The sequence below is a fragment of the Eucalyptus grandis genome, chromosome 5, assembly GCF_016545825.1.
Source record: "Eucalyptus grandis isolate ANBG69807.140 chromosome 5, ASM1654582v1, whole genome shotgun sequence".
Taxonomy (NCBI): domain Eukaryota; kingdom Viridiplantae; phylum Streptophyta; class Magnoliopsida; order Myrtales; family Myrtaceae; genus Eucalyptus; species Eucalyptus grandis.
In genome coordinates, this window is record NC_052616.1 from 10,090,499 (window position 1) to 10,118,175 (window position 27,677).

General features: G+C 42.3%; 5 protein-coding genes across 7 annotated transcripts; 3 read left to right on the forward strand and 2 right to left on the reverse strand.

The window, feature by feature from the left end:
- Positions 1–611: 611 nt before the first annotated feature.
- LOC104444004 (SUN domain-containing protein 5) lies at positions 612–4,016 on the forward strand. Of its 2 annotated transcripts, none has more exons than XM_010057579.3 (4): positions 612–992; positions 1,521–2,806; positions 2,894–2,979; positions 3,616–4,016. In XM_010057579.3, the coding sequence occupies exons 1-4, from the start codon at positions 806–808 to the stop codon at positions 3,848–3,850; spliced, it is 1,794 nt and encodes a 597-aa protein (XP_010055881.2). In that variant the 5' UTR covers positions 612–805; the 3' UTR covers positions 3,851–4,016. The 2 variants fall into 2 exon arrangements, with proteins under 2 accessions (XP_010055881.2, XP_039168222.1); XM_039312288.1 differs by lacking the exon at positions 3,616–4,016 and adding an exon at positions 3,093–3,603.
- Positions 4,017–5,314: 1,298 nt separating this feature from the next.
- On the forward strand, positions 5,315–10,592 carry LOC104444005 (F-box protein SKIP8). Its single transcript, XM_010057581.3, has 3 exons — positions 5,315–6,145; positions 8,727–8,923; positions 9,944–10,592. Exons 1-3 carry the CDS (start codon positions 5,657–5,659, stop codon positions 10,200–10,202), a joined length of 945 nt encoding a protein of 314 aa, XP_010055883.1. The 5' UTR covers positions 5,315–5,656; the 3' UTR covers positions 10,203–10,592.
- A 739-nt stretch (positions 10,593–11,331) lies between these two features.
- On the forward strand, positions 11,332–14,660 carry LOC104444006 (RNA polymerase II transcriptional coactivator KELP). 2 transcript variants are annotated; one of them, XM_010057583.3, is made up of 4 exons: positions 11,332–11,431; positions 11,575–11,953; positions 12,817–12,922; positions 14,319–14,660. In XM_010057583.3, exons 2-4 carry the CDS (start codon positions 11,627–11,629, stop codon positions 14,411–14,413), a joined length of 528 nt encoding a protein of 175 aa, XP_010055885.2. In that variant the 5' UTR covers positions 11,332–11,431; positions 11,575–11,626; the 3' UTR covers positions 14,414–14,660. The 2 variants fall into 2 exon arrangements, with proteins under 2 accessions (XP_010055885.2, XP_010055884.2); XM_010057582.2 differs by lacking the exon at positions 11,332–11,431 and having other exon boundaries at positions 11,485–11,953.
- A 309-nt stretch (positions 14,661–14,969) lies between these two features.
- LOC120293367 lies at positions 14,970–16,113 on the reverse strand. Its single transcript, XM_039312511.1, has 2 exons — positions 15,985–16,113; positions 14,970–15,826 (listed from the first exon to the last, which is right to left on the reverse strand). Exons 1-2 carry the CDS (start codon positions 16,026–16,028, stop codon positions 15,541–15,543), a joined length of 330 nt encoding a protein of 109 aa, XP_039168445.1. The 5' UTR covers positions 16,029–16,113; the 3' UTR covers positions 14,970–15,540.
- A 4,115-nt stretch (positions 16,114–20,228) lies between these two features.
- On the reverse strand, positions 20,229–22,444 carry LOC104444008 (DCD domain-containing protein NRP-B). The gene is made up of 5 exons (XM_010057585.3): positions 21,471–22,444; positions 21,171–21,271; positions 20,933–21,016; positions 20,711–20,821; positions 20,229–20,586 (listed from the first exon to the last, which is right to left on the reverse strand). The coding sequence occupies exons 1-5, from the start codon at positions 22,297–22,299 to the stop codon at positions 20,545–20,547; spliced, it is 1,167 nt and encodes a 388-aa protein (XP_010055887.3). The 5' UTR covers positions 22,300–22,444; the 3' UTR covers positions 20,229–20,544.
- Positions 22,445–27,677: the final 5,233 nt, after the last annotated feature.

Sequence of the window (27,677 nt, forward strand, 5' to 3'; positions counted from 1 at the left end):
TAGGAAAAAGAAAAGGAACTCTTAACCATGTTAAATAATTAAGGATGATGTTAACCAAAGCCATGAAACTTATTGACTATATATATATATATTGACAAATAACTTATTGACTATATTTAATGAGAGCGTTATGTTATCAAGTATTCTTAGGGTACTTATTAAGCGCGTACCAAATTTAACATTATTCCACCTTTTAAGCTTCAATTCCATATGGCACAACACAAGTTTGCATATTGGAAATTGTGAAATGTTCTGAATTGGTGCCAATTCTTGATATGAAGATATTCAATTGTTCATGGCACTAATCATATATAATTTAATAAAAACTCATTGCAAAAGCTATAAACTATATTTCATTACCATCTTAAGATGTATTATGGTCCAGAAACCAATTACCAATCCTGCGTGGTAGATGGCATTCCACCTCATTCACGTACCAAACATTAGAATGAAAAAAATGCCCTATTTCTTCATACATACCAAACAGTCAATAAGCTGTTTCCGCTTTAGAACTGGTCCCGAAATAGACACGCGAGTCACATGGCGGAAAAAAACGACCCGAACAAAATGCCGGAACCTCAAGCCAAATCGAAAATGCGCATTAAATTCACTTAACCAAAACCCCAAATAATTGCCCGTCCTCCTTCCTTCCTAAGGAAAGTCCAAAACGATGGCCGTTGTCGCTTTCCATACGTGTATGTTCAGGAGAAACAGAGGAAACCCACATGCACGAATTCCTCCTCTCCTCGCCCCGTCGTCGTCGTCGTCGTCGTTCCCTCCGCTCCGGCGCTCGCCCAGATGAGCCATGATCATGTCCGGCCGCATGGAGCGCGGTAGCGACGGGACCCGAAGCGAGAGCGGCGAATGCGGGTGCAGAGGCGGGAGGAGGAGGAGGCCCCGTCAGCTCGTCTCGACGTCGTTGATCTTCTTCTGGGTCTGGTGCTCCGTCTTCTTTTCCCACGCCGAACCCGGGCTTAGCCGGGGGACTAAAGGTGAAGAATTTGCCCGGTTTCCGTCATAAAGTTCGCTCCTTTCTCTTGAACTGTGCGTGAGGTGGTTGCTCTTGAGTTTAATGAGTTTTGTGCATATGACCATTTAATGAGGATGAGTCAAGATCAGTTCTTTCTAATTTTGAATAGAGTAGCGCAAAAAAGATGCTTTCTTTCTTCATTTATCTGATTTTTCCTTGAAGTTTACCATTTAAGAATACATTCAGATTCCCATTCTTGGTGCCCGTTTGTTCTCAAGATTTGGTCTGCTCTTTCCTGCTGATGATGCTCACTTAAGATATTTACTAGTGAATTGGAGGCCCATTGTTTCTGGGGCAGGATGACCTTTCGGAAATAAATTGGTCCTTGTAATAACCAACTTTCTGGACTTGGTCGAAACATTGTAAGAATATTGCAGTGTCTATAAATTTATGGTACTCTGATGTTCTCTTTTTCAGGCTGAGTGTTAAATTGTTGTCGTTTGATCATATTTGTCCTGCAGTTAGCTAAATTGAAGCTTGCCCTTTTCAGGTGTTTGCAAGAACAGTAAGCTTTACGGAAGTGCATATTTCATCGGCACTGGTAGCGCAAATCAGTTTAATTCAGAATCCAGAAGGTGTACAGCTTGTGACAGGTTGAATGTCCCTCAAGAACGCAGGGATTTTGAGCATCCGCTTCCCAAGATCAATGTAAATGAAGAAGTCCTTTGGCACTTATTAGGTTATGCTGCTCCGGTATGTAAAATACAATCAGAAGAAGGAAGAAAAGCACATCAACCAGACCAGCCGAGTCCTTCTTATCTCAATCTTGATGATTTTCGAAACTCGAGAAGGCGAGAAAAGGAGTTGGGAATACCCACTTGGCTTGCCAACATTACACACCGGCTTGAACCGGATGGAACCGAGTATAACTACGCATCTGCATCAAAGGGAGCCAAGGTTCTTGCTCATAACAAAGAAGCGAAAGGAGCAACCAACATACTCGGAAAAGACCATGACAAGTACTTGAGAAACCCTTGTTCTATCAAAGAGAAGTTTGTTGTGATTGAGCTTGCAGAGGAAACTCTGGTCGATGCAGTCAAAATCGCAAACTTTGAGCACTACTCTTCCAATTTTAAGGAATTCGAGTTGTCTGGAAGTTTGAGTTACCCTACTCAAACATGGGCCCCACTGGGCAAGTTTGTCGCCAAAAACGTGAAGCATATTCAAACCTTCAAGCTGCCTGAGCCGAAATGGTTGAGGTACTTGAAATTGAATTTGCTTAGTCATTACGGATCAGAGTTCTATTGCACGCTAAGCGTTATGGAGGTGAATGGAATCGATGCAATAGAGCGGATGCTCGAAGATCTCTTTGTGCCTTCTAAAGAATCTAGTCAAGGTGATCTTGCAAAGCCTAATGTGACAGGAACAAGCCTGCCGAGACATGATTCAGTTCCTGTGGAACTTAATAGCAGTGATAGAAGTCAAAATATGGTTGAGACAGTCACAGTGGCAACCGAAGCTTTTGATCAAGCACAAAATGCAAAAGCTCACGAGGCAACTGATCCTGACATTACAAGAAATGTTCCTGATCCCATTGAGGAAGTGAGGCAAATGCTAAATGGCAGAATTCCTGGGGACACTGTTCTTAAAATCCTGATGCAGAAAGTTCACTCTCTTGAGCAGAACTTCTTGTTGTTGGAGGAGTATGTCAAAGAATTGAACCGACGGCAAGGGGACATGTTCCCTGAACTCAAGAAACAGGTATCTGCAATGTTGGTCCTCGTGGAGAAAAGAAAATTAGAGATTCGAGATCTCCTGGAGTGGAAGGAACTTATGGTATAGCTATCTGCTCCTTAGCTACTCTCTCTCTCTCTCTCTCTCTCTCTCAATCACCTTATTTGTCTAACATTTGGCTTCCTGAAGGAAAAAGGACATAAGGATCTTGTGTTATGGAAGTCTGTTGTCTCGTCACAAGTGGATGTGCTCAGTAAAGAAAACACCGTGCTGAGGTTAGATTTCTTGTGATTTTGCTTGCTTTCCTCTTTGTCTTGCTTTGTTTTAGCAGTAAAAGCGAAACTTATACGGCATCGAGGAAAGAAAACTGACCCCGACTTTTTTTCAGGACTAACTTGTGTATGGACTGATTAGAGCCATCTGCTGTGACTGGTCCCCTTGACTTTTCACTTCTCCCTAGTAGTTGCAAAGACTGTCTCATTTAATAGTGCTAGATCATCTTGACTTTATTAAGTCTAACCTTTTTTAGGTGTATGCATCCAGACCTTTTTTGAAGTTCTATGTTGTTTACGTTACCAAACCGGAATACATGTCCCTCTTTTCATCGACTTGAAAGACTGTTTAAGATCCTGCTTTTGGTTGTGTTTGTACATGTGCCCTGCGAATTGAAATAGTGTTTTGCTTTCCATACTCTCCTTCCTCGCCTTCACCTTGAATCTAACTTCCGCCGAAGTTTCTACCACTTCATATTCCCCTTCTGTGTCTTTTTTCTCTTCTTTCTCCCGACTTCCCTGTCTGCATTACCCAACGTCGCCTTGATACTGTGATCATGTTTTTTCAGAGTCTCCAAAATACTACCCGTCAAAATCCTCTCCTCACTTCATTGATCCTTTTGACTGATGGTATTACAGATCGGACGTTCAGAAGGTCTCAAGAGATCAGGCGAGTCTGAAGAACAAGGAGCTCGCCGTGATGGCCGTGAGTTTTTTCTTCTTCTGCTGTGCGCTTCTCAAGCTAGTTTCGGCGCGGCCCTCCTTAATTTTTCGACCCTCTCGCCCCGACAGAGCAGTCCACACGAGTCGAGGGTGGCTCCTGATATTACTTAGCAGCAGCATGACAATGTGTATCCCCTTATTCTACAGCTAGTCCCTGACTTCTTTAAGCTCTGGATAAGATTTCTTTCCCCATGTAATTACAAGCTCTCATTCTCAGAAATGGTTCTGTTGGGAAGCTTTTTGCTATTCCTTTTGCTTCCATGTCGATGAGATTCTGACTTCCATGAGAATAGCATGACCAATCATTAATGCTGTCATACACTGGAAAATATAGCAATTGATTTGATGAAGGATTTACAATTTGTGGACCTCAGTAGCATAATAAGAAGAAACCTTGATGAAAATCAGAAAAAAGCAAAGCTGTAAATTGATTAGGAAAATCAATATTAGGGTAAAGTGTAAACCACGGGACGCCATAAACCCGAAATCAGCGCATGTCGGCCGGACATTGGTACCACTGGCGCATGATTTTTTGATCAGTGATGCAGCATGTCAGTGGCTAAAAGTGCATCAATTTTATTTTCTAGTACAAAACTACATGCGACATGACTTGCGTCATCAAATTTTTTTATCTTTTGGGCAGGAGAGAGCATCAAGTAATAGCCTAGAAATTTGTACTATTGAAGAGAAGAAAATATTCAATGAGTGTGACACATACTCCCGTCGGCGGATTTGGTCTTATTCAATCATTATAAATCAACTTTATAACATTGATTATCACGTGCTTCAACAGCCAATTTCAATTTGCTGGGTAGCCAGCCACGGGATGAGTACAGTTCTATTGTCAGAATTTTCAAAGTCACTTTTCTTTTTTTCCTGGTGGTACCTTTAGATAAAGGAGTTCTTATTTTTGTTTTCTTATAAATTAAGCATCGCCGTACATGATTAGAAAGTTGGATATGTCAATTTTCTTATTTGGCAAGTTTCATGCTTATTTGGAGCCTTCTAAAGAAAGTTATGCTCGATTTATTAAGCAATACTTGATACTTAGCTCCTTAAATCAAGCATTGATTTTCTCATATATGTTTTCGTCTTGAGATTGTTAACCTCTATCTTAAAAAATAAATAATAAAAATATATTTGAATTCACCCATGCTGGAAGGGTTGCTCCAAGTTGAGTCTATTCACACTCCATTGGAGTATTTTGATTAATCAAATTTTTCAATTTGATCTTTTATCTTGTAGTATCGATATTGTATTCTTTTTCGATATGATTCCTTAAGAAGAGAACATGCCATCGCCGCATTTGTGTTTCTTTCTAAATCTTCAACAGGGCGGTATCTCCAAATGAAATCCCAATTTCTATTGGGCACAAAAAAAAAAAAGATAAATCTCTTTTTTTCTCTACCCTTGCTGAAGTATTCTATTAGGCCACATTCTTCACGCTAGTATTGAACATTGATTGATGTAACCTTAAACAAAAAGAAGGAAAAAAAAAAAGAGAAAAGGAAAAGGAAAATTGCAATGGCAGAAATATCCCTCCAAGTTCCTGGTATTTACGGTCCTGACCAGGAACGCGTTCGGGTCCCTCTTCCCAGGTCCGTTACGAGTCGGACCAGCTCTCTCCAATGTCGCCGATCTCTCTCCTTCTCTCTCCTCCCTCTCTCTCTCCTCCTCTCTCCTCCGCGCCGCCGCCGCCGCCGCCGCCGCCACCGGCGGCTAGCTCCGGCCGTCCGCCGCTCGAACCTCGCTAGGGCCACCGAGCCCCGGCCCGAGCCCTCGCCGGAGCGAGAAAACCCTCCTCCTCCTCCTTCTCCGCCTCCGCCTCCTCCCTCGAAGATCCCTCGCGACGCCGCGCCCCCTTCGTCATTTCCGGCCGGGCTACGTCTCCGTCTTAGGGTTTTTTCTTCTTTTTTTCCCTTCATTTCATGTTTGCTGCGGCTTTCATGTCTTGTGAATGGAGATACAGCCTAGCTTCGCCGCCGATTCCCTCCCCTCCGGTCCCCGCCTCGTAGCCGGCGTCGTCACCGCCCTCTGCCTGCTCCTCGCCCTCGCCGGCCTCCTCCTCGCCCTTGCCCCCTTGAAATCGAAGAAGAAGCCCTCCTCCGCCTCATCCAACAAGCAGCCGGCCGGCTCGAAGGCCTGCGGCTGCGCGTGCACCTGCGGCCCGAGCGCGCCGGATTCGGATTCCGCCCCGATGGCCGTCGGAGCGACGTACGTGAACGGCGGCGCCGGCGCCGTGGAGGCGGCTGCGGCTGCCGCCGCGGCGGTTGCGGCTGCGGAGAGGCAGAGCGGCGCCTCGATGATGGAGCAGCTCGTGCCGGAGATCACGACGCACGCGCTGAGTTACCTGGATTACCCGAGCCTGTGCCGGCTTTCGATGACTAATTCCTTAATGCGGAAGGCGGCTAACGATGACAATGCCTGGAAGGCGCTCTATCATAAGGTGAGGTTTTGATTCGTCTTCGCAGATGGTTTGTAGGATTTAGTGTTGGAAAGTGGATTCATGTGTATTAGTTGTTGGATTATTCTTTATAGCATGCCGTTTGCTTGGGTTTCTGAATGTGGTTGCTTTAGAAATGTAAGCTGAGAGAGTTGTCAAATGGAGCTAAAGTATCAAATTTGACAAGAATTTGTACTTTTCATAGGAGTTGGAACTTGCCATGGTTTCTCTAAGAAGTTATGACTTTGTACTCTTTGTTTTCTCAATGATCCTGAGTAGCATATGCTATAAAATGAGGTAAAATAGTTTAGTTTTGCTCCCACTACGGCAGTCTTTGGTTTCTGTGTGCTTGGGGAGGAAAGGGTTTTTTCCATTATGAAACGTTTTCTATGGTTTGGGGGGCATTACTGCGAAATTAATAGAGAAATACGTAAAATTAGAGAATCGGTGATTTAGGAGGAAAATTATCATTCCTATAGCTATCAAATATGGTATGATAGTTTAGTTTTGCTCCCACCACAACAGACTTTTGTTTCTTCTGTGACTTGGGGAGGAAGGGGCTTCTTTCTATTGTCAGGAGTTTTATATGGTTTGGTAGGTGTTATTACAAAATTAAGAACTTTGTAAGGAAATTTATGACACTAGAGTAGTACGTAATATTAGGAGAATTAGTGATTCACAAGGAAAATTATCATTCGCAAACACTAGAGAACTACAAAAAGTTAGGAGAATTAGTGATATACAAGTAAAATTATCATTCGCGAGAGATGGCTATCATTATGGTATAATACTTTAGTTTTACTTCTGCTACAGTGGTCTTTGGTTTCTTCTATGACATGGGTAGGATGGGCTTCTTGCCGTTATCAAGATTTTTCTGTAATTTGGTAGGCATTACTACAAAATGATGAAACTTCTGAAGGAAATCTATGACACTAGAGTAGTATGTAAAGGAGGAAAATTATCATCAGGAGTTCTTCATCATTGGGTAGGCGTTACTGCAATATTAAGAAACCTCCCCAAGTCAGAGAAGAAACCAAAAACTGCCAATATGTGAGCTAAACTAAACTACTACACCATATTTGATAGCTACCTCCGACGAATGATAAATTTCCTCCTCAAAACTATCCTAACTTTACGTACTTCTCTAATGTCCTAAATTTCCCTGGGGAGTGTCTTAGTTTCGTAGTAACACTCCTACCAAATGATAGAAAACTAAACTATTATACCATATTTAATAGCTTCCTCTCACAAATGATAATTCTCCTGCTAGATCACTAACTCTCCTAAATTTATGTACTTCTCTAATGTCATAAATTTCAGCATGGGATTTTCTTAATTTCGTAGTAATGCCTACCGAACCATAGAAAATTCCTGATAACAGAATGAAGCTCGTACTTCTCTAATGTCATAAATTTCAGCATGGGATTTTCTTAATTTCGTAGTAATGCCTACCGAACCATAGAAAATTCCTGATAACAGAATGAAGCCCTTCCTCCCCAAGTTAGGAAAGAAAGTAAAGACTGTTGTAGTGGGAGAAAAAATAAATCATAATACCCTATATGATAGCTATCTCTCATGAATGATCATTTTCCTCCAAAGCCCTTCCATGACTTGGGGAGGAAGGGCTTCTTTCTGTTGTCAATAGTTTTCTATGATTTGGTAGGCGTTACTACAAAATTAAGAAACTTACTTAGGAAATTTATGACTCTAGAGAAGTACGTAAAGTTAGGAGAGTTAGTGGTTTAGGAGGAGAATTATCATTCACGAGAGATAGCTGTCACATCACCTCATCATAGAAAATGCTGTAGTTATTGGTGCAAAATACACTAGCAAAAAACCTGTACATTCTAACTTGTATCAAAACATTTAAGTGTATCCATGCGCATCTCTTTTGTGCATGTACCGTTCCAATGTTTTCTCGTGAGTAGATAATGCGTCCTTTATTGATATTGCACTAACTATGGGCTGTTAGGTCATTTTAGAATTCTCTTAGTTCTTATTACTGGTAATCTAAGATGTGATGTTCACAATTGTATGTTACAACGTGGCTTGTGCAATTGGTTTATACCATCTTTAATGCCATTCATATGCTCATTTTCTTGTTAATTTTGACATAATGAAGGAAAGTAGCTGATAGAGTTTTGCCTCACGATTTTGGTTAGTTGGTATGTTGGTGATCAAGTTTGGACCATAAAAGCAGCACTGATGATGGTCTCATACATTCCTATCAGCTCAGTTTGTTGCAATAGAACCTGCATAAGTTTTTGTTCTGTCACTGTACTGATACCTCTATGTCCCATTCAAACTTTATATAATTGCTTACAATTTTGGTTTTAGGGTTTAGTGTTTAACTGAAGCGATATGATGTGTTCCGTACTTGATTACATGCAAAGGTTTCAGGAGTGGCAAAGTTATCAGAGTGTATATTTTCTTCCTTTGTTCTTGACCTTGATCTCTAGTTTTTGAATTCTGATGGAAAGTACCTTAGTTTATGCTTAGAACCTTTTTGTTTCATTTATCAAAGTGAAAATCCAAAAAAATGAATTATTTTCTGCTTTATTCAAATATTTATGCCTTCGTTCAGGATTTTACTCTGGAACAAGATGGTGTCACACCAGTCAATGGGTGGAAAGCCTACTATGCGGCTACAAGGGCTATTGTGAATATTAATTTAGAATTCTTTAACATCATCAGGGAAAGTTCCCTTCAATCAATGAGCCGCCTTTGGCTCAATGCAGATTATGTCAAGTGTGTTCATGCTTCGGGGGAACTCTTTTCCGGGTATGAATTCCTCCTGTCTATATCTTCAGAATTCCAATGTGTGCTAAGATTTTGTTTTATACTTGGATTGTGGAGTCTTAGAGTCAGCATGTACTCTGTTGATATGAAGGTTGGGTGTCTCTCTTTACCGGTCAATATAGGCCCATGAAGTCATTTTGTGAATGATGGATATTTGATAACATAGAAATAGCACAATAATTGTGAAGTATCTTATGTAGTAATTATTCAGTTGGAAACAACTGTTTGAAATATCTGCACATTATCTTACTGGCGGAGTATGATATCTAAAAATGCAGGTCTTTTTTGTCATCTTCGGAAATTCTTTTCCTTTTCGTTCTGCTGGATAATATCAGAAAAAACTTATGTCATTCTTAGTTTTCAGAAAATCGATGTCTGATTCCAGAAAGTTGAGAAGAAGCAAGGCAGACCACCAAAGTTATTTTTGAAACATTTTCATGTATATATTGAAAGCAATAATTGGAAGTCTCTGATCAAACACATGCTTTTGTTCTGTTTTCTTCTTCATTAATGTTGATAACTTCTTATTAGTCCTCATGGATGGTTTCACCATTAAAGGAGACATGAGGTGTGGACATGCATGCTTGTTATTGTTAACTTTTTTGTTCTTTTCCCTGTGTGTGTAAGTTTTTTGTTCCAGTCTTTCCATTTGGAGAAGGCATTTAATCATTCACTTACCTTGGTCTGATAGCTTGACCCTGTTGCTAGCTTTCCTAGTCTGCTTCCCATGACTGCTCAGGCTTCCATCTGATCTACCTACGGTTGTGCTGTGCACCTCAATCTGAATTCATAACATCAGGGTAGCCTCTGTGTTTTGAGCTTAATGATGTCCTCTCATATCTTGTGCCTTTTCTTGATAAAAGATTAAACAGGATGATTTTCCTTCTTTCTGTATAAGTTTCTAGCTGTTTGGCCAAAGTCAGGCTATGTTGCATCTACTTTCTAGTAGGGCTGGTAAAACCATAGTTTACACAATTGGAAGTGGCTGACACTTGTTTACAGGTACAATGCTGTGATACAAGGTTGGCAACTGGCATTTAACTGGGAGCAAGGGGTTGACTTCCAGGTCCGCGACGTTCGTGTCCGAGTGCTGAGAGACATGGCTTGGGTCACCATGAAAACCTTTGTTGACATGGATACTGGGCCTTTTAACATGACTAATGTCTTTGAATTTCATAATGGACGGTGGTACATGGTACACCACCATAGCTCGATGATGGTTATGGATGGAGACTTGGATCAACAAAACATTCATGGATGAATGGATAGTTGCTGAGAATGAAGATCATAATCTCGGTCGCTGGAGAAATAGTGGTAACTAGTCTGTAGGAGGAAAGGATTTGAAAAAAGGAAAGATTATCTATGATTTTGTCAAGGGGTACTCCATAATTTTTCCCCCCAACCTTTCTGTGGGTGAGTCTGGTACATGAAGGCTGTCTTGCTTTCCCATCCATGTGACACTGTTTCTTCTTGTTCTGTTCTGTATAGTCTTGCTCAACATGTGAAAGTACATACATGATAGCAATGAGATTATTTTTGAGGGATGAACATACTGGTCAAGTTTGGCATGAATTGAATGAGAGCTATGTTACATGTCAAATATGGGTTGAAAATATGCGGATCATGATATTAATGGTGCTTTTAAGTTGCATGGAACTGTATGTCCTACATGTCTTATATATCCAATGTTTCCAGCTCTAGTTTCATTATTCTAATGCTGGTAGCTCTATCATTACGCCTCTAATTTGATCTTTATATGTGTGGGCTTCGAGTTCCGATGGCATCGGTTGTACCCGGCTTACTTAGCTTATATAGGTCTTAAATATTTTGACTCGAGTTAATGTCGATTCTACACGAGTCATGAAGTGAAGGAGGTGGATAATCCCACTAAGCAGAAAAGAGCAATGCAAAGGGTACGTGAACATCAGTCCGACATGATTAAGCATGATTGTTATTGAAGTCGAGATATTTGCTTCAGCAATTTCAGACCACCATCTTCTGAAGGAAGATGACATACGCGGAGTCCTCTCTCTAATTAGCCATGGAATGAGCATGTTAACATAGCTAGAAGTATAACAATCCCACTTAACCTGAACCTCCACATAATCTCTCTGTCCCTTTCTTGATGTTCCTTAGCTTTCAATTTGGCTTATGCCTTAAACAGATCTTATTTCGACTACCGACCATTTAGGCTAGTTTCAGTTAAGGATTAAGTCGCAAAATTCTCTTAGGGTTGGCCAAGTTCAAGTTTCCCCAACAAGTATAGCATCTCCAATTCGTTAAGAACAACATAATATCTTAAGATGGTCTTATCTTTTCCTTCTAGACCTTTTAAGATTACCATACCTTTTCATAGATGACAAAAAAGACCTGCACATTGGCCCTTAAATACAACCCCCCTTCCCTTTAAAACAAAAAATCTATTGGCTCAGAAATTCCTTGCTCGATTGGAAAACTGCAAAAATTAACGAACTTTCCACAAGTAGTCATGTAAGTATCATAATTTCTGCTAGCAAAAGAAGAAATTACCCCTTTTTTTCCATAGTCCTATGTAATCGGCGTCTAAAATAACTCTATCCAACCTCGTACCTTAAATTGACGAAGCACGCTCCTTTCTCCTTCTTTGTTGGCAGCTTTAGATTTTCAGGGTTGGTTGGAGGAAGTGTTGTTGCAGAACCAGCAGCCATGGATTCCGACGTGGGGCGGAGGATAGGGACGACGGTGCGGGAGGTGCTGGAGGAATCGGACATGAACAACACCACCGAGTACAAGGTGCGGAAGCTGGCGTCCGAGCGGCTCGGCATGGACCTGTCCCAGCCCAAGTACAAGGCGATCGTGAGGCAGGTGGTGGAGTCCTTCCTCGAGGAGCAGAAGGCGAGGGAGGAGCAGAATGCGATGGGAAAGGAAGAGGGGGAAGAGCAAGAGGAGCAGGAGGAGGAGGAGGAGGAGACCGGGAAGAAGTCTGGCGGGGATGCGGAGTACACTGAGGACGGCGACCTTATCATCTGCAAGGTTCTTGCTTTCCTTCGATTCTGCTTTTCGTTTTCTGCTTTGACCCATTTCTTTGGAATTGCTGTTCGTTGAGTTTTTCTGTTTTGTTGCTGCGGAAGTGCGTGACAGCAGAGAAGGGGGGGTTTGAAAGAGGTGATTTGCTGAGGAATTTGAGACGTGTTCTGTGTGGAGGGATGTGAATTGCAGAATTTGAGAACGATTTTGGTTATCTAGGGTTTTATGTGATCCACTGTGTAGTGGAAAGTTAATGCAAGTTATCAAAGTATCCACGTCGCTTGTTTACGTATGCATGTGGTTTCCACTTAAAAATTTGAACTTTTGGATTGGATCATATCAAAACGAACTGCCAGGTTGTGCCCCAGTATATTTCACATGTGAGAGGGGCATTAACTGTTGTTCATTCGGGTGTCTAATCAGGCTTGCAAATGAGAGGGGCGTTAAATATCGTTCATCATTAAATATCGTTTGTTCGGGCGTCTATCAGGCTTGCACGTGAGAGGGGCATTATCGTTCATTCGGAATTTATATGTTCTTTATATCCACGTGATCTCCTTCCACCGATAAGAAGCTTATTTGCCATCCTCACAAAAGTGCTTGTGTCCTTAATGTCTGTATATCTTTGTTTAATGTTTTTAACGACAATGTAGTCAGGTGTCTGTGGTCACTAATTGTGGCTAAACAAATGATATCCCCGACTTGAGAAGGAAAAATGGATCTTTGGAAAGTTATTAGGAGTTAGAGCATGGATTTTGTTCTGACTTTAATGGGGGAAACCGTGTTACGATATGTATTTTGCTTGAGAGAAGGTCGGTGGCTTGTTTTGCTTTGATCATTGCTGATATTTTTGGGTTCTTTTGATGCAGTTATCAGAAAAGAGAAAGGTGACGATGCAAGAGTTTCGAGGCAAACCCCTTCTCTCAATTAGGGAGTACTTCAAGAAAGGAGGCAAGGAATTCCCTACTTCAAAAGGTAAGTTCTTGCTCGTAGCTATTCACCTTCTTCTGCTTCACATCTCAAAGAGTGCCTCTTTTATGCTTGTATCTGGTTTGCCCTTTTTCACTAGCATTGCAAGGTAGATAGTTATATTGCCTGCTTAGGGGAAAAGACTAAAGTTGATCTTTGGCTTCTCAATATGGCTGCATCAGAAGGGATCATCAGTGAAACTTAATAACCTGTGGGGTTGGAATTCAAGTGGGTTCATAAGTTGTTAGCACAACGCGATCTGAAAAGAAATAGGAATTGAACCGTAGAAAAGATATTCAGTTGCCTCCAAATTCTTAATAATGTATGGAGCTAGGAGTGTAAGGAACTGGTACTGAATCTGTTGGATGATTAGTTCACTGGTACAGGCGGAAACTTTCATCTCTGCTCTAGAGTGTTTTTGAATCATTCGACTCAGAATAAAGGATGAGGATCAGTGATACCCAAACCCTTTGAATAGGATTGCTGATTCTTATTTGTAACTACTGCAGTGTACTAATTCGCTTCAAATTGTTCAAGGAACAAAGCTGCTTCTATAATAGCCCCGTTTAGCCTTCATAATTAAAGGTGTTAAACAGATCTCTGCTATCATGCGAGTTTTTGCAATTAGAAGTCACCCTGATGTTGTGCAGTTGAGATGTGAGGTGATGACATTGAAGTGTCAATAGGTTGTCATTTTTATTTGCTCTTTGCCTCTGTTTGCAGGATCAAGTTATTTTCCAATGTTTTAGTATTGTTCTTGCATCATGTTCTAGCAATGAGCCTCGGTCATTCTTGCTTCTATCAGATTTACCATGAAAATTGCTTTGATAGAGCCTTGCATATCATTTAGGCAGGAGAGTAAAGCTTAGGCAATTACAAAGTTTGGAGCTTGATCCATGGTGATCAGTATCGCATATGAAAACAGATGCACCTATTGTTTGGTATTTGCTTTGTAGAATCAAGCAGCAAAAGAGATTTCTCTTAACACTACTCACTGCAACCTTCACTCCACAGATGAAGTTTCCGAGTTTCTCGAATTTGAGACACTGCCCAAAGGTGTTGAGTGATTATGTTTAAAAAAGAAAGCTGCTTTTCTATTTCCTGTCTAATATAATTTTTGAACTTCATGGCTTTATAGCTCTTATATGAGAGTTATGGGTTCTAAGAGATGGTAACAGTATGTGAAAAGAGGAACCTCGGTCCAAATGATTCGATCTACTTAATTTATACGGTTGGATTATTCTGAATTGCTTTTTCTGCCATTAGCTCACTAGCTTGTGTCCTCATACACTAGCAATCACTGTTTAATGCTCGCAAGTTTGCAATAAAACACCTGTCCTCCTCGTAGTTTTCTTTCTATGCATGGTATTGAACTCACAATTATTGTTTTGTTGCATTTCAGGCATAAGCTTGACAGAGGAACAATGGTCTGTCTTAAGAAAGAATGTACCTGCTGTAGAGAAAGCCATCAAGAAGCTGGAGTCAAACGCCATGTGAGAGTTGATTTCCTTTGAATACATTGGCACCATCCTAGAGCCTCGGACATCTTGAACTGTTTGAGTTTTGTGATCTAACCAAGATCCAGCTCTGGATTGCGGGGTTTAGTTGTTATCTTGATGTCAAATTTTGCATCAACTCAATATCCGTGGTGCTGTCTCATATTTTCACTAAGTGCAACAATGTTTCATCATAATAATGCAGCACAAGACTTATTTATGCTTGGCAATCACCAAGATTTTATGAATTCAGGATCTACTAGCATCCCTTTCGATTAAGTGATCTGTGAGTTAGGTTTTTCTAATCGTAGTGAGACTTCTCGTATGCTCTCCCCACCTCCAGTCGGTTTTGGTTAATGTTTCTGGCTGCTCTGAATTTAATATTCGTTATTTCAGATCTTCTGAAGCTTAGCCTCACTTTCAAGATAGCATTCTGGGAATGTATTCCTGGCCAGAAGCCCCCAATCTTTTTATGAGTCATGTAGAGATTATGTTTGCCCATTATCTTTCTTAGGGCACAATAGTGCATATGGTGCATGATTTTTGGAACAAGAAAAGGTCCAAACTCTAAGAAATTCAAGAGAGACATGAAAGCCAAAATCCAGATCACTCAAGTTACAATGTTGCCACCCAAATTGGAATGGTAAGTCAAGCTAAAGATCAGTATATACACGCATGATAATCAGACATATCATGCCGTTTCACATGGATACTAGAAAGTCACTCACTACACCTTCCCTAGTCCTTCCCACTAGAGCAGGCTGTCAAGCAAAGCCCTCACTGCTTGCTTTCACTTCCCATCATCAAACCCAACTTTGAACACATTAGAAAGAGCTGGCCTCCAGCCGACCCCCCATGAACCCCTTGCTCTCTTCGGCGGGAGGGTAGCCGAACTTGCGGCCATCCTCATCTGCTCTATCAGGGCCTCCACATTGACCTGCTGAGACAATATCTCCTCCAGCTGCTTTGTATCCATCACCAGCTTCACCTTCCACATCCCGTTCCCGTCCCGCGGCAGCACCTCCATCGCTGGGCCCAGCCCCCCAGCAAAGTTCTCGACGAGATCCGACCTGGCGACCAAAGATCTCCCCTGTGACCCAGCAGCCAGGCTGACATCCTCTTTCACCTCTAATTCGCACTCATTTTCCACGCCTGGTTCCTGCCCTTGCTCCTTCTGCAGTGGAAGAAGGTAATACAATTGGCCCCAGCAAGACGCTCATCACAAGGCAACTGAGACGACGCGCGGCCCTGCCTGTAGACGCCGTACCCGGGGTAGTGATCGAGCACGTCCTGGACTATCTTGGGGCCCTGGAACTCGACGACCACCCCGGCATCGGTGAGCACCCGGAAGTTGCCGCTCTTCTTGGTAGAGGGGCTCTTCTCAGCATCCCCTTTGATTGAGCAGTTCCCCATCCTAAGCCAAGAAAAGCCACAGACCCTTTACAACTTTTCCAACACTAAAACTCAAAAGAGATCAAAAGTCAGTCACCCTTTATTTAAACTGCAAGAATCTTGAAAAGGAGAGAGAGCAGGTAAGAGAGTTAATGGAATTTAGTGACTGAACAAGACCACCTTAAGTCCCTCAACTTTTTTGAAAACAAGGCTAGAGGCGCCATGTGACCGAAGACCGTTGTGTCGATTATTATAAAGGTACAGTTTTTCTTGCGGTGATCCCGGGGGAGAACAGGGAGGAGGAGGTGGAATTCTGAATATAATATTAGGGGGGACTGAATTGAAACATTATTCTTCTTGGAGTGTACCCAAAAGAGATTAATCTAAAAAAGTTACGAAATTTCACTCCAGAACAAGAGTCCGTGGCTTGGGGGGTGTGTCCTTTACGGGGTGCTGCTTCCTAGTTATTGTATCTCCTTTCGGTTTCAGTGAAAATTTTAAAATTTTTGTAAGAGGGTGTCAGTGATTTAAAAAAAGTGTCGGATGGGATGCAGGTTCAGTGCATCAATTTCGCAACGACTAGTTTGGACAACCTATTCGTCAAGGATGTGGATGGAAGCAAAAAAACAAGCACAGCAAATTACATGTGAGGGTTTAGGTTTTGGATCGTCTAGCCTGCTCTCAGTTACCTCTAATCAACAAGGCGACCTGAGTCCATGGAAGGACGGTTCTATGAACCCTAGATGGTCCAGGTCGAGTGTTGAAACGGTCGAGGATCCTGCATTTCCGGAAGCATGAAGTCTCCGATGTGAATTTTTACTATGTATAATCACTCGGAATCCAACAAAAAAATGAAGTAATTTCTTGTAGATCCCTTATGCTTTGTGTGGGAGGAAGAGGTGATGAAAATTGGTAAGGAATGTTGTTAAAATTCAAATTTTCATTCCTCTTCCATCTCAAAAAAAAAAATGCTAAATTTTCAAAATCTCCCATCAAAATTATAGTAACTCCACTTTTCCTTACTTTCCAAATGAAGCCCTAGTCTTAAGATGGATGGTCTGCCTTTTACTTGGCTGAAGATGTGAATTTAACCCGATGAGCAAGAATTGATTTAGGATGCGATTAATTGCTAAAACCTAAAAAAGGAAAGGGAAAGATGGTGATAGAGCTTTTTCAACTCTTGAGCTTCTAGATTTTCAGTTTTGGTTATTTTTCCCAAGAAATCCCATTGCCTTTCCTAAGTTCCTCCCTTTAAAAGTTGAGCGTCAAATAAAATATCTGAAGGTTGGCGTTTGGATCGTCTTTTTTATTGCTTTACTCTCATTCTAGGAAAAAATTGAACGAAGAAATAATCTACCTTTTATGAATTTCTATTCTTCTCCTCATTAGTGTAGAAAATATAATTTTGAATTCCCACTTTTAAGATTATTGTCGGCTTTTTAAAAAGGCGTTTTATTAATGAGTGTCTCAAGAGCATTAGTTAAGACCACTAAAATAAAAATGATGCATATAAGAAGACTTTGAAAATTGAGCACCAACACATCTCCAAAAAGTCACATACTTTGAATAGAGATATTTGTGTTTTCCTAGAACAATTAATAAGATTTATCAAGTCACTAAAGACACTCTTTTGATATTTTTACTTTTAGAAAATAAGATTAATCTTTTATGAACCGAAAAACGGACAGTTTAAAGATCTGTCCAGGTCCACTTCACAGCCTTTTAAAGCTCTCCCCTTTTCGTGTTAACTTCTTCTCAACAACACATCCCAAGATGATCGTCCCATCTATCAAAACCATATCGAAAATTCACTCGCACTTTCATCGATGCCGCACCAATCATCAATATCTTAATAATTTCATTTACAATCAGGTCACGCATAAGATTAATCATTCCCGTCTCTGCCGCACTCGTTTTCAACGCCCCATATTGCTTTTTGACCATCTGCTTCTTCATACCACTAAGGCATGTTTATGCTTTACAACAAGTTTCTTCATCCCTTTTGGAAAAATGGATCCACCATGATCGAAACTTAAGCTGCTACTTCCGTTGTTAACTTGTTCTGCCAAAATAGAGAGTGGTGGATGGACACTGATCGGATGACCAATTACTTGAGTTTTGCAACTAGCAATGGTATAAAGCTAGGCCTATCTGTTCTCGTCGGCCAACCACCGGAAATGAACAATCGACATGTGAAGAGTGCAAGAAAAGAACAAAGTGGAGTAAAGAGGTTCTTTGCCCTTTCAACAACTCTCGACAAAGTCATTGATTATAATACGAATTATAAAATAAAAGCTCACCTCTCCATATGGTCTTCTCTTTTGCCAGATTCAATGCCTTGAACCCTACTCAGTACGGCACTACGACAACAGAAGTGACCCCGTGAACCAATGATCTAAATAGTAGATTTTGTAAATTCAGACTAATTAATGAATATCCTCAAAGTACTCGTTAGCTACATTTATTCTCAAAAAAATTGATTTTTAAAGAGGACCGATAATGTAGATTGCGAATATGGTCGGTGCATTGGAAATTGCTATATTTAGTTATTTGGTCGCTTAATGAGTGTTTAGAGGGCACTTTGTATCGAAACCCTTATAGATCATCTCAAAACGCCATGAAAGATAATCATGTCAACAAGCAAAAATCATCTTCTTTTTTTCTGCATTTCCACCTCTCTCGCTCTCTCTCTTCCTTGACATTTCTTCCTCCATAAAATGAAAATAGCAAGACCCCCTTTCACAATTGGAATAGAGAAACCATGCGTAAGAGCATGCGGGCTAAATGAAATACATCACGTTAACTCCAAATGGTCATTATCATCGATGGATATCACCACTTCTCTTTGAGAAGAAGGATGCGGGAGATGCGACTCTTACCTCTAGGTAATTTGAGGTAAGGAATGCACATATCAATGAGGTGCATTACCTAGCAAAAGTTGAAAAAGAATTACAAGATTCGGGTTTGCTGTTTACCTCCCTAAAATAAGTATCACCGTCGTTGCAAATGGAAAAATTATAAACCTTCCGTGGTCGTGATATTGTCTCTTACTTGTTGAGACATACCTACGAGGATACTACACAAATCTAATTTTACATTCATAAATTGCTATAGTGCAAAGTCAGTTAATAATATTTAGTCGACTTTTAACTTAGCTCAACTCTTAAAGTAAAAGAGATCCAAGTCGATATAGTAAGAATGCATTCAAAGCCGCGCACTTTCTTGCGATCCCTTGAAAATATGGTGTCGGGGCTTCTCTGCGGTAGGCCAGCGTGGCGAGAAGACGTGCAAAGGAGGTAGAAAAACATCAAAAACGTTAGGTGAAAACTTTGTTGTGATGATGGGGTTTCGCGTTTGAAGCAGTCAAAGCTGCGTAGGTGAAGAGATGTGGTGGAAGATCGATGGGGGCATGGCACCACCCAATATCACTTCGGCTCCAAGCTTGGGGACTTTGCAATAACTGATGGCCTAACCACTTTCCAGATAATAGTAATAATAACAACAATGATAAATAACGATGATGATGATGATGAATTTCATCTGCCGTTCGATTGAGGTAATGGACTGTTGCTGCATCGACAGTTTTCTCAACCATTGCCCACCAAACTCCCAACCACTTTCGGTGAATGCACAGGATGTCCCTGACCATTACTAGCAACCTCAATCATGTAGAACTGTCATAATCAGAGCTCCACAAGGACACCCCCTCCCCTCCCCCTTTCTCCCCTATTATGTTCTGCTTGAGGAACACTGATGATAAACGACAGACTTGCTTTACAAACGTATCTATTCCAAGTCCCACCTCATTTGAGAATCAATTCAATGGATAAGCTTCACAACACTAGCATCTTTTGCCTGTATTTCATGATTGAGATTCCCCTGCTCTTGATGTTCAATTAGTTGTTGTCCATGAGTTCGAGGCATCGATCGACCTCCATGATCAAAGACCAAAATGCAGATCTCTAATCGATGGGTGACAACTAGGCCCAGGGTCCCTTGCGATTTGTGAACTCCGCCGTGCTATTTACGTCTGGGGAGTACCGATGGTTGCAGGCACGAGGGTCTGGTTAGGCCTTGGGTACGATCCTTCTGAGGTACACAGCGAAACCCTCTTGGTAGATAAGAAGGTTCAGACGGCAAGGTCACTCAAGTTCCAGGACACAGACGTGCGGAGCAAGTGGATCACGATGGAAAACCGAGTGAAATCGAACTGGGTAGAACTCAAGCTTTGCAAGAAGCTCTCGCCCCATAGTTCACCCTATAACTTCACAGCTAATTCAAAGCTAGAAACCCCTAGGTAAACTAAAGTGATCTACTAACAAGTACTTAATATTCACTCGGATGTTAGGATAAGCCCCAGACCATTTTGCAACTCAAAGTTCTCGCCGACATACATTCGGTACATGTTACTCAGTTCCTTGAGATTTACGAGTTAAACCAAATGAGTATTTCTCATTTTAGCCTTCACAAGTCTGTTTTGCAAATTCTGATCAATGTTTCCTATAATACATCATCCAAACTGAGGGAGCAACGAGCAGAATCAGAAAACAAACCCCGCCCTCACAAAAATTTACAATCCCATAGATCAAGACAAGCTTTTATACTTCTGTAAGATTTTTCCTAACATGACTAAATATATCATCCCCCCTCGTCTCCATAGGTATGACACTATCTGTTTCCTAAATTCTTTGCATAAGCTCCTGTATCTTCAAGCCTCCGCCTCCTCGTTCGTCAGTGTTTTCAAGGTTCTTGGTCCAAGAATATATCCAAGAGAGACAGTGCCTGCAATAATCCCCAAATTTCAAATGATTAGGCATGGCATGTTTATGAATTGTCAATTCCAAGCGCAAGAACATCTCTTGCACAAATTATGCTTAAAACTATCAAAGAATATGCGAGCCTTTACCTCGGGCACATTCAGTTCCAGACGGAACTTGGGCCCGTCGTAGTGGTGAAGGACCGGGCGGAACGAGTCCTCTTCCAACGGGTTGCAAACTTTCCTCGTGATCACTCGAACCTGCCCATGTAAAGCAACATGCGTTAAGCCCTAAATTCATGTCCCAGCCACCATATGACACTCAATCAACAGCACCCGCTAGCACAAATAGCACGATCGAAAGGCAATTACCTGAGCGGGGAAGCGCGATTCGCCAGGGCATTTCTTGTCCTCCCAGGCTGTCGGGTCTATGTTAGTCCCTCCAAAACTAGCAGCCTACAACACATCAAATTCCCTCATAAGCAACCTCGGAAAGCATCCAATCCAGACCAAAGATGCTTTTTTTCTAGTTACTTTCATCAAGCCCCTCATTAGCTAATTAGATAAGAGAAACGTCATGCTTGATTAACAAAATCCATGATAGACCCACCTCGAAGATGCCATGGAGCTGGTGGGTGGAGTAATTGTACAGAAACAGAGGAAGCCCCGGCGTTATCTGCCTCACAGAATCTCTGTACCTTGGAGGCAAGCCTGCCAAAACATACAGACAGAACAAGAAACATTAGACATCAGAACCATCGATATTCAAAACTCGAAACAATTGTTACAGTTCGCAATTAACAACATATCACCAATAAAGATGACTGGAGTTGCCAAACCATCTGATTCAGATTTGCTTATGTTAAAGATCAGAACTTTATCTCATCGACAAGAAGATAATAGGACATACCGAAGAGCTCCCTCTGGAGATTCTCGTGCATGGTGTCGTTGTTGCACACGAAGATGTACCCGCCCACGGCTTCGTTCCTCGGAAGCGACTCCGATGGCGGGAGCGTCTTGAACCTCTTGTCGCTCTTGCCCTCTCTACCTTCGGAGCCGTGGCCGTTGCTGCTGTTGTCGTTCTTCCTGTATCCGCCCCCGCTCTTCTTCCCCAGCTTGCCCCCGTGCTCGCCGCCCTCCATCTTGGGCTTCCCTCCCTTCATGCTCGCGAAATTGCCGATGAACGGGTAACCCAGCGGCTGCTGCTCCCCGTAAATCGCCGCCTTGCTGTACCCGCCGTTCATGGGGGCGTTGACCCGCGACCCCCCGACCTTCCATCCGTCGTCGAAACGGTTCAGGTCGTTCAGGTTCGCGCCGGCTCCCGCGCCCGCGCCGGACCCCCCGAGCTTCCACGCGAAGTTGAACCCGTTGAAGTCGCCCGAGACGACGTCGTCGGGCAGGCCGAGCGGGTCGTCGAGCTGGGTCGGGTTCTTGGCCACGGCGCCAGCCGCGTTCCAGCCGCCGTTGACCGGATTCCTCAGGGGATTGTAGACGGCGCTGATGCCCATGTTGGAATCGTTGTTGTTGTTGTTGCTGTTGTTGTCGTGGTGGTTGTAGTTGGCGCGGGCGGGGGCGGGGGCGGGGGCGACCTTGCCTCCGACCCGGGAGTCGAAGTTGCGGCGCTCGTCGGGGAGCTTGGAGGCGGCGAAGTCGTTGCCCCAGATGGAGTCGTTGAGGGAGAGGTTGGCGAGGCGGAGCTGGTCGCTGAACTGCCAGAAGGACTGCTGGTTGTTCTCCATCTTCAAGGAACCACCCGTCGCGAGGCTAAGCTCGACGGCGCTTCTCGAGTGAGGCTGTATGTGAAAATGCAGAGCGAAAAACAGAGCAGAAACAGAGCAAAAAACAGAGAGAGTGGTGGAAGTGAGATGGTGGTGGTTGAATAAAGCAGGGCGACCATTATATAGGGGCGGCCATTAAAAAAATGGGGGGAAATAGGAAATTCCTAAGAAGGCGAGGAAAAGGAGGGGGAGGGGAGATAAGGTTTTTTTTTTTGGCGTGTCGATTTGTCAAAGGATGTTTTGGAAAGTGAGTGGGACCAAACCGTGTCCGATTTTAACGGGGACAAGATTTTCTTTCCATTTATTTACCCCATTTTTTCTTCGGCGTTAAGTAAGGATTAATTTTCAGACAAAAAAAAAAAAAAAAAAAAGCAAGGATGGATTGCCCAATCACTGGAGTTCAATAGATCGACCCCGAAAATAGGTTTTCTTTTTTTTTTCTTTTTCATGATTCGATTTCAATAGATTATGACAAGTAGATAGGAATTAATATGGAGTTTGGATTCTTTGCCCAAATAAGCGTGCACCAATCGAATCAGATTGTCATTTTTGCCCCTAAACGGGGGCTAGGGGTACAAAGACAACTAATAGGCAATAGTACAAATTCTAAAAAGAACCAAAGGTTGTGATTCAATATAAAACGACATGGTATTTCTTCGTTCATTCATCCCAATCAAATAGAGTAATTGAAGCATCATTGGTGATTCACATTAATAATTTTGACTAACTATTGTTTTTATGTATGTTATAAGTAAAAAAAAAAAAAAAAAAAAGCAGTATGAACTAGAAAAAATTATAGTCAATTTAATAATGATCAAGTGAGGCTTGGACCCAAATCAAGGAATCTCTCTCAAGTCATCTGAGAGAGGAATATAAAGAATTTTAAAGACAGCGTTGATTTTATAAAATTTTTGGTCGATTTTTTTCTTTTATTATTGAAAAGCCAAATTTTGAATCCTCAATGTATTAAAAAATTGGGGGAAGAGAGAGAAAGAGAGAGAGAGAGAGAGAGGGATTTGGCTTAGGAAGAGGATTGATGATGCGGTTGAGCGAATGAGAGCGAGGGCGATGACGGCTGAAAACGCGTGAAGGTGGAGCGGGGGCGGTGACGTGGCAGCAGCAGGAGAGGAGAGAGAAGGGGGGGGAATGGAGATGTCGTTGTTGGGTGGGTTGGTGGGCGGTGGTGCTCCAAGGGAAGCACTTAAAAACTTTAAATTCGAGTCTTACTCGTCACCCTGATTGGTAATCGGGGGCTCCATCGACGCCCACGTAAATCTACGGCTCTGCGGGTGGGAGGTCGCGAGACTCGATCGGCGCGGTCCATGACTGTCGGCAGGTGCTTCGCTTTCGATCTCGACGTACATGTTTAGATCTTTTAGCTACTAGCATCTTTGTCTGACTCCGATGATGGGTTTGCGTATTTAGACTTTTCAAACCCTAATTCATCACATTTCGATTTGAGCGTCTCGTAAAAATTATAGGGTGATGCCACAAAAAAGCTTTCAAATTGATCGATTCAAATTGTCTCACAAAAATTAAGAGTTAATATCATGATCTTGCTTTTTTGGCATGATTGGCACACCTAAATTTACCCCAAATTAAATATTAAATCGATATACTTGTGTCAAATCAAATTTAAGTATCATCAATTTTCGTTAAATTTTACCATTAAATTTTTATTTTTGGTCGGTTACCATTAAGTTATTGAATTAATTTTTTTTCTTTTGAATCAGTTATTGAATTAATTGAAATGTAGCCTAATTTGAGGTTTTATCATAAGAGATAAAATTGTTATAAATATATCAATTTAAAGTTTTTGGTGATTTGTTACGAGTGTACTAATTTAAAGTTTTTTGACGTTAACAAAATTAGTTGGGATGGCAATTTAGAATTTTCGTAGTATTAATGTAAAAATTGAAAGGTCATTATAGTCTTAATAATCCCTTTTTGCCTTCATCTTTTTCGGGGTGATTTTGAGTCGAGACAAAGGCTGACTCACCGGAAATTCATGTGAGTGGAGTGATGACTTGGGGGTGAAGTCCACCAAAGTCCACCAAGCGGTGCGTGTCGTGTCTGGCGGTCACATGTATCCATCAACAGTGTGGGGTTTCTAGAAGACATCAGCGGATTTCCCCTCTTCTTTCCGTGAGTTCACATTGTTCAGTCGCTCCCCTTTCTTTTTTCCTTAGGCCCTAAGATTCCGAAGCCCCCTCCCCCCTTCCTCCCTTCACAATTTTTTTAACGATATACACATCAGCTCGGTTGCATGGTCATTTTCCCCTCCATAATTTCCCCCTTTTTCCCACCACTTTTTCCTCAATCTAACTTGCTTTCAATCCTCTTCTTGCAATTATGAAAATAGCATCCTACCTCGCTTGAAAGCAGAGCCTAAACGTTGATAAAATCTTATATGGTATCAAAACATAGGATCTTGAGTTCAAATTCATATTGCCTCATCAATTAAATCTCCACACTTAATAATAAGCGAAAAAACCAGATTAAATATGAGAGGAGGTTATTTAATATTTAAATAGTAAAGCACATATTGACAGTGATCTCATTTTCTAACATGATATCGGAGTTAGTGTTATCTATTTTCTTTTTATTCTTAATCCGACTTATACGTGAAAGAGAGTATTGAAATATTACCCCACGTTACTTGATAACGAATGCTAAATATTATTTATATTCATATGATCTTGTTCCGCATATAAATTAAAATTTTTGAATTAAAATTTTTAATAGCGATTATACGTCTCAATTAAGATCGGATTCCGGGTTAAAGTTTAGATTTTGGTCGCCCACCTCACTTCAGGATCCGATGTCCGTGTCTTCCCTAGCCCCGGCAGATCAGACGGCGCAGGATCGCGCCACGCGCCACGCGCCAACGCGACACGCGTCGATGCGGTGCGGAGTACTTTTCGGTTCGTTGAAGCGTTCAGCGCGGCACACGTGCGGGCTGACGTGGTGCGTGACGCACTTCACTGTGCATGGTGGAGAAGGAGCCAACTCGCGCGGTTCTTCTGCCCGGCCACGGAGTTTGACCCGAAGCAGGGGCCCCACACCCTTCTTGACGAGAAGCAACGCTGGCCGTACACGTGTGCCCGGTGGCTAGTGCAGATATCGGGTCGGACTCCACAGTCCGTGCCGGATTTGGTGCGTTCAAGATCGCCCTTTCTTTCTCTGCGCTGTTGAAAAGGTGACGAAAATTTTCTCGATGCGCACGCCGCCGGTACGTATTTCGAGAAAAGGAGGAAAGGAAAAACACCTTTCTACGAAGCAAGACGTTGTGTCGTGAACGATTCCCAGCGCACCCAGCAGAAAACATCTCGGTTTCACGGACGATATCTCCCCGTGAATCGATTCGAGATCCTCTGAAAAAAAAAGCGCTTGTCGGCACACGGCGATGGTGCTGAAATGGACCGTCTCGTTCGGACACAGCGCCCCGCAATCAACGGCTTTTCCGCCCGCGGAGACAGTGGTGGGGCTGGGTGTCCCGGCAGTTCTTGGACTTTCGTGAAAAGCTCGGGTTCGAAGTGGCCTCCGTTTTTCCTCGTTACACGGAGCGGATCCGCTTCTCGACAAGGCGTGAAGTGGGGTAAAGTGGGGAGATCCTAACGATCGTGGACGGTTGGAGAAGTTGGAGCTCGATTTGGGTTCTCCTTCTTCGTCCTGCAAAATCTTGTTGACGTTGAGAGAGATCTTGGAGGCATGTGCGCCTGTGATCGCAAGTGACTCCTTCTGCATCGGTTGAACAGTAGACCCATGTGACGATCGTTTTGTGCCGATTCTGGTGTATCTTCTATTGCTCCATCACGCGTGAATTTGTCTCTAGACGCAGCGAGACAGGATGAACATGTCGCGAACGAAAAGATGTCGGAAAGTAGCCCGTGCCTATCTAGTCGAAGAAGGAAGAAGAAGACAATCCGCAGAATGAATAGCGGTGGACAATCGACATTGTAATTGTCCGTGCCTATAGCTTAGTTAGTAAAATCAAGCGGGATAAATGAAGGGTCGTCGAATAGGTTCTCGAGAGCGAAACTTGCCGACGCCCATCAATGCCCCGTGAAGATAACTTTCCGATGAGCACTTGCCTTCCGGGCCTCCTCCGTTGATAGTTATTGAGCTAACGCGGGAAAAGAATTGCTTGCTACGATGAAATGAGACTAATCGGGCCTTCTAAGGGAACTGGAAAAGATTATGATTCTGCCAATAAAAGAAGCATCATTGTACATGTAAACCTATAATTCATCGAATAGTGTCCGAAGCTGGTTACAACAGAGTTCGAAAAGGTCAAATCCTATTCCTTAACGGGAAGAGGCTTTTAAGCTCTCATTACTCGTTGTTCGGACAAATGGGCCCAATTCAAATCATGGGCTCTGGGTCCAATAGGTTCCAGATTCAGGAGAGCCCATGTCCATCTCAAAAAACCTCTTTCTCGCTGAGAATTTGTACCCACTACTGGCCCAGATGAATTCATCTTCAGTTCTCTTTGGCCCAAAAACTAGACGAGAGAGAGAGAGAGAGAATTTTAAGTTCTCGTGTTATCATGTTATATATTTTTCTTGATTCCTTTCTAATACTATTTCACGTGGGCAAAAACCCAAATAGCCAAAGAAACTGAGAAAAGAAACGTAGAGAACAAACTATATATAGTTCTGGGAGTGTGAAATGAGTCCGTACATAATATCCCATGACCTGATATCCCATCTTTAAAGGGTTCCTATACTATAGCGATTCGCTCGATTTTCAGTATTCTTATCGATCGGATCGAGTCAGTTTTTGTATGCCATGGGATGCTATGAGGGGCCTATGTTCAAACCTGAAAGGAGATTTGTGGTCCACTGGCCCCAGTTGACTAAGGGAGGGTTCCGACCCAGAGTAGCATGCATAATTATTTTAACTTCTCTGGTCATAAAAAGCCAAACCCTACTTTGATAGGGCCACCATCGACACAAAAACATCATTAGCTTCGGCAAAGAACCATCCACTAACTAACTATGCAAAAGAATACGAAGGTGATCCCGCAAGGGTCAAGATCACCACTCGATAACGACCCAGTTCGTGTCTTGAGATCCCACAAAAAAGAGTTCTGGTTGCACCTCGATCTCAAACTCGATTATAAAACAATAGCGGGTACCAAAAGGCGTGCGCAAATCTTATAATGGGGTTTGCAATGATGAATCCGGAGTCGATCATTGAGATAACATAGGTTAGAAACTCGGTGGTCTTGGTACAAGATAACGCTATTTAGCAGACCTACCAACACGGACTTTCCCTCTCTACTAGCGCTGCCTCGTTCGCTAATCAATGATTAAGTAATATAATCAAGTTTAGGC